We start from the raw sequence: 6,587 nt of genomic DNA, 5'->3' as shown, positions 1-6,587 counted from the left end.
CTGTTTTGTTCATAAATATGTTAAATAAATTTGATTTTAATAATATAAAATAACATAATTGTCCTTCTTATTTTTTTATTTTTTTAGTTTGTTTTACAATTTACATGTAGTAATATATTATAAAAATGTATAGAGAGAGAGGAGTATTATTGTAATTATTCATAAATATATAAGGTAAAATTATATATATTTTTGAGTCGGGTATTTTTCACCCTAAACCCGAACTCGACCCGACTCGGATATCATACTTAAAAAAACCGACCCGACCAAAATAAAATTTCATCTGACCCAACCTGAAATAATAAAAAAATATTTTTATTCAATATATGAATAAGTTACCAAAAGATTGATGAGGGTAGTATGGTCAAATTTCAATTCCCTCAAACAAGGGAGTTGAAGCCATGAGGGATTCCAATTCCCTTGGAAACTTGAACTAAACATGAGAAAGTTGTAGAATTGAATTTCAATTCCCTCCAATTCTAAAAGATTCTATCCAACCAAACGATACCTTGGGTTTTCCATATTTAATTTACCATAATGCCTTTTTATTATTTACATGATATTTATATCATTTTTACTTTATATATTTTTTAATGATAAAAGTTTGAAGAATTTTATAAAAAAAACTCTGCAACAAATAGGATGGTAACCGTTGAATTGAATCAGATTTTTAGTATATTTAAATCTGATCTAAAATTTTAACTTATTTATTTATATTTAATTCGATTTGAATTTAGGAAAATTTTTGTCTTACTCAAAATCTAATCTCATATTTTATGTTAAAATCTTCACTCGAGTCACTTGATCTATATATATATAATTCATCTCTATGAGATAAAATAAAAAAAATTAATTGAAAAAATAAAAAAATTTAATCATCTCTAAATATACAAAGAAAAATTATAATATTATGTTTGATCAGGTTACATCTAATTTTTCACCATAAATTTAAAATTAATTTAGCTCAATCATACCCTAAAAACTCAACTCAACACGAATCTAAATTTTTAAAATAAAAATTGATATAATCAAGTTGAATTAAATTAAAATCTATCATATCCGAATGAAACAGTGCTCCATAATAATAAATAGATATTGTTCTCCTAGAATTACATTAAAATGTGTAATAAATATATTTATAAAAATGGATGTTTTACCTCACATGACAATGAAGAGTGGATTTATAGGAGAATTAATCAATCAACAATACCCCAATTTAATAATGAAAAATGTTTTTTAATATGAAAGTGAAGGAGCAGCAAGCCAGCAACCTTATTTTTTAAATTAAAAAGGAAAGAAGAAGAAAGGGTAAAATTGTAAAATCCGAAAAAGGTCACATAAATAATTGCTAAAATCTCAAGTGATTCTTTTAATTTGGTCAAATCTTATGTGTAAAATGCTGGACTTGCGAGCGCCGAACGAGACCTTAGTTGGAGTTAGCGCCGTAAATCATTTCGAGTATGGGCGAGTTCGAGTCGAATTTGAAAAGTTTAAAATTAGACTTAATTCGACTCGAAAATTTACGAGTTAAAAATTATCTAGCGTAGTTCAAACTCGAAATATAATATTGAAACTCGACTCGAACTCAAAAAGGCATGAACTCAAAAATTTTTAAGGAGCTCGATTGAAGCTAGAGACTCGAGCTCGATTCAAGCTTAAACTCGATTCAAGATCGAACTCAAACTCGATTTTGAACCAACAAAAATCTTATATTATATTTTAAAACTTATTTTTAAAAATTTATAATTATCAATAATGTATTTTTAATAATATAATTTTAAAAAATCTGAAATTATAATATAACATTTTTTTCGAGTAGCTCGCGAGCTTTTCGTGTTGAGTATTAAGTAGCTCGTTTTATCTGTTAAGAATTCGAGTCGAGTTCGAGATCGAGTTCATTCGATTTGAGTGTTGATCGAGCTTTGACCGAGTCGATCTCGAGTAGCTCGCGATCTGTCTCGTCTCATTTACAGCCCTAGTTAGAGTTGGATTGTGAATCCAACTTAATACGTCCTAAAAAAGAATAGGATGAATTATGCATTTAATACTTAAATTATTAGCTGTTGAAATATGATGATAATTCCGGTAAATTACCCAATTCAATTCTCCATGACTGATAGTTATCGAAATCAACACGAGATTTTAAACAGTGATGATGTGTTTTTTAAATAACCATTTATCGTTCATTATTCATATATTAATCATTGTTGAAATCGTATGAAAAATAAATTTGCAAAAGTCAACTTTATGAATAGACAATTAAGATGAGCATTTAGTATATAAATTCATTGACTTCATCCCTTAATACCAAATTAAAAATGCCTAAGTCTAAATGGGCTCAAGCCCAAACAAATTCAACTCATCATGCCCCAAACTTCTTAATGGACACTTAAGGACTATTTGTTTGGCTCTGAATGAAATCATTCATAGATGAATGTTGAACCGTTTAACATTCAGCGCGTTTGTTTTGAACTTCTGAATGATTCAGTGCTGACTGATTCAACAAAACAGTGCTAAATGATTCAGCAAAACAGTGCTAAATGATTCAGCATCAAAGTACATTCTGAATGATTCAGAGCCATTATCAAACAACATGTCACATTCAGAGCTAATTCATACAGAGCCTCTGAATCATTCAGGATTTGAATCATTCAGCACTTAATCATTCTGAAGTAAACAAACAGCCCCTTAAACTATTTAAATTCATTAAGCCGGAAATCGGGGCGTTACATGAACAGTTTGTGAACCGTTCGTACAACGTTTGTTTATGTTTGCTTGTTAAGATAAATAAAAGAGTATGGACAATTTTTATGTTCATTTAATGAACAAACAAACATGAACAAATGTGTATTCGGTTCGCTTATGTTCACTTATAAGCTCGTTTATCCACTCATTCGTTTATGTTCAGGAACAAACGTGTTTATTGACTCATTCGTTTATGTTCATGAACAAACTTGTTTATAAGCTCTTTTAATGACTAGTTCAATTTTAATTTTTTTACAGTTTAAATATTGGTGAATGTAGGGATGAGCACGTGGTGAAATTTGGAGTTTAAAGATTGTATTTTGTTGTTGTTGTAGATGTTGTATAAGATTTATTTAGTTGACTCTGTTTAATTTCTAAATATATCACGAATGCTAAATGAACTTGTTCGTAAACACTAAGCAAACAAACACAAACACCTATAAAAATAAATAAATGAACATGAAAATGATATTAAAAATTTAAACGAACATGAATTGAATATAAACACATTTAAAAATAAACAAATGAACACGAGCCCGGTCTTATTCATTCAAACTTAGTTCATTTACCCCCTTCTTCCTAGAAAAATATAACATCTTTGTTTTTCTTAGTCAAATATTTTTCATCTTGTGGTATATTATGCATGTATTTTTTCTATCAATTGATTTCGTCGGCAATCATACTTGACTTCGTCCCTAATCCTACACATATATATATTAAGAGAATGTATGAAGCAAGAAAGGTGAATATATATATATATGCTTTAATATTGATATTGGAAATGATGTTTATATGAATTAATTAGATTAAACGTTCTGTTTTATTTGTTATGCAATGCGACATCGATCCAGTGAAATTTTTTTCAGTTCTATTTTATCAGATTTCAGAAAAGATCAACTGAAAGTTCACTTCGGCAATAATGGTGTCCTAACAGTTTCCGGCGAACGCCCCCCAGAAGGAAGTAAATGGATCCGATTCAGCAAGGAATTCGCCACTCCTAAAGACTGCAAACCAACTGAAATCCGTGCAAGGTTCTGTACCAATCTTTATATAACAGTGCCGAAGGAAATCGCGCCTTCGCATGCGGAGACAGTGCCTCCGTTGCTGCCGGTTCAAGACAAAGGAAAACTCGATCAACAGAGAAACATTCGCCAAAGCGGAGGGGTTACCGACGAGATGGCTCCCCCCGAATGGTCTATTTCAAGTCTTAAGATAGAAGGCAAAACAGCAACGAAGATTGTGGCAAGTTTGATAGTGACGGCAATATTGTTTATTGGGATGTCTAAGGAAATACATTCTAATATAAGATTAAAAAAAACGATGCTGGAAATATTAATATTTTTTTAATATTTTTGGGAGGACGCTGTCTAAAATCTTGTTTTTTCTACCGGAAATATTAATAACGAAAATCTTTTTTTATAAAACAAACAAACCCTTGTTTAAATTTATATTTTTCCCAATTTGATTCATTTCTGTTAAATAAATTTATTCATGTACATTAAATGAACATGTACATTAATAACTTGAATTTTATTTAAGAATAGTAATAAGAAAGCTACAAATTAAACCATTTCATTTTTAAATATATAAAAATTAGGTATAGATGTTGATAATTATATTACAAATAAATAAGATACACGCAAAATCGATAATAATATTAAATATATAATAATAATAATAAAATAAACGTGCATTAAATTAACATAAATAAATATGTACATGGGTTATGATCCACTTATACCTAGCGTAAAACTAAAAGTTTTACATATTTTTAGGATTGTTGGATAAGAGAAAACCAAATACTGATATTAATTCCTTATTTTTTTCCAATAAATATCTTCTGATTTACTACTATTCATCTCAACCTTTAATTTTCCTCATCCAACAATCTTAAAAAGATGTAAGATGAAAAACATTTACACTATGTAGCTGGATACTAACCCTATGTGCATTGATATAAATGAATTCAATATATCTTATTTGTTTTCGATTCATTCAATATAACATCAAATCGTTGGTAGAGCGTAAGGTTATTAATCTTGAGGTCGTGGGATCGAGTCTCATGGAGGGCATTTCATAATTTGGAGGTTTCTCACGGAAGCTGCTCTCAACCTGGCGTTGGGGCAGCCTATTATCCTACCTCCCCCTTATCCCATTACATATGGGAATAAGAGTCAGCTAAAAAATATATATAGGTAAAAGAATATATATAAATGAACAAAAACAAATCGTTGGTGGAATGATTTGTTAATTTAGGGGGCCATAGATGTTTTTGATATTTTAATAACTTATAAACAGTTGACGAATCGAATAGGAAATTAGATGTTCATTACTTCAAATGTAATTTTTAATTAAAATTTGATTTTATTTGAACCAATTTTCATGGAATTGGAATCAATTTCCGAAATAGGTACATTGAGAATACTTGTAGATATAAAACCCAAGAATGATGAGAAGAGCAAGGGCCATGGAAGACTTGAGAAATTCGTGTAAATGTAGAATTCCAATTGCGTTACCCCTCCCATTGGTGAGGAGGCTAAAGGTTGAGCTTTTACATGGAAGCCTTAGAATAAGTTTTCCACCTTCAAACTTGGCTTCAATTCCCTTTATATCATACTTTGAAACATCAATCCTTTTGCTTAATCGCTTTATTTTATTCTTCCCCATTGGATGTTCTCCACTGATATATAGACATCCATCCCATTTCATCTCGTTCTTCAACTCTTCCTCTTTGAATCCTGAAAAACAAAAATAGGGACAAATTCATGATTTTTATGTTACGGGTCAACTTCTAAAATTTTAGAGACAACAAGAAATTACCAATAGAAAATATAAAAAAGAACACGTAAAATATACGATAATTTAAGAATTTTAAGATCTATTGCACTAGTCGCCCCCTTCGATCCATCCCTAACAAGAATGATGTAGCTTTACATGAATCATTTAAACGTGTAATTGGGTAAACTACATGTTTAGTATCTTAACTATCATTTTTGTTCTATTTTTGCTACTTAATTATTATTTTTTTCCCGCAAAAGCATACATAATATTTAGTTTTACTTTAGTCACTCGACATTAAAAAGTAATAGAATTGCTGATGTATGATCACCGTTATTTTTTTAACAGTGGGTGACCAAAATAAAACTAAAACATAACGTTATGTATGATCTTGAAACAAGAAATAGTTAGGTAACCATAACAAAACAAAAACGATAATCGAAGTACTAAATTTTGTAGGTTACCCAAACTAATTCCTTCTTTTTAGTAGAAATAAAGGAAGGAAAAGATATTGGTTTGTGTACCTTGTAAATGGATTTCAACAATGCGAACTTCTTGGATAATGGAAGCTCCGACTTCCTTTCTCCACTGGCAATAGGGTTGGAAATCATCGTAACAAGGCTCGGTGTTTTCTTCGTTCTTCATTGGATTGAAGAGAAAAATGAAAATGGTGAATTATCAAAGAGATTTTGAGTGCATGAAAGTAGTGTTTTATTGCTTCTCTTTATATAAACAGACCTTCGTGAAGGGGGATGAACAAAAGATTCTTTCGTTTTATTTAAAAGCAAAGCAAAGTAGCCATTTTTGGTCTTGAAACCTAAATATTCTTTTCCATTCCCAAAATCATTCTGTTCCTTGTAACGGCTTTTTGCTACGTTTTTTGTAGTACGGGACAACTCGTCGTCTTGAGGTAACGAGTTTCGTTGATAATATTATTATATTCCGTGTATATTATTTAATTAATTTATAAGAAACTTGTCACCTTGAGGAGACGAGTTCTATTAAAATAATATTTTTTTCATTTATTTACTTAAATTGAAAATTAAATAAAACGTTAGAACTTA

The 6,587-nt window shown here is 29.8% G+C and overlaps 2 protein-coding genes across 2 annotated transcripts; one reads left to right on the top strand and one right to left on the bottom strand.

Moving 5' to 3' along the window:
• Positions 1–3,579: 3,579 nt before the first annotated feature.
• LOC120213772 (inactive protein RESTRICTED TEV MOVEMENT 2-like) lies at positions 3,580–4,533 on the top strand. The gene is made up of 2 exons (XM_039211836.1): positions 3,580–4,013; positions 4,521–4,533. The coding sequence occupies exons 1-2, from the start codon at positions 3,580–3,582 to the stop codon at positions 4,531–4,533; spliced, it is 447 nt and encodes a 148-aa protein (XP_039067767.1).
• Positions 4,534–5,139: 606 nt separating this feature from the next.
• Positions 5,140–6,203, bottom strand: LOC120213764. The gene is made up of 2 exons (XM_039211823.1): positions 6,048–6,203; positions 5,140–5,483 (listed from the first exon to the last, which is right to left on the bottom strand). The coding sequence occupies exons 1-2, from the start codon at positions 6,166–6,168 to the stop codon at positions 5,140–5,142; spliced, it is 465 nt and encodes a 154-aa protein (XP_039067754.1). The 5' UTR covers positions 6,169–6,203.
• Positions 6,204–6,587: the final 384 nt, after the last annotated feature.

Source organism: Hibiscus syriacus, unplaced genomic scaffold (assembly GCF_006381635.1).
Source record: "Hibiscus syriacus cultivar Baekdansim isolate YM2019G1 unplaced genomic scaffold, ASM638163v2 tig00000738_pilon, whole genome shotgun sequence".
NCBI classification, from domain to species: Eukaryota; Viridiplantae; Streptophyta; class Magnoliopsida; order Malvales; family Malvaceae; genus Hibiscus; species Hibiscus syriacus.
Note: the sequence above shows the minus strand (reverse complement) of the source record. Positions and strands in the feature narration are given on the sequence as shown.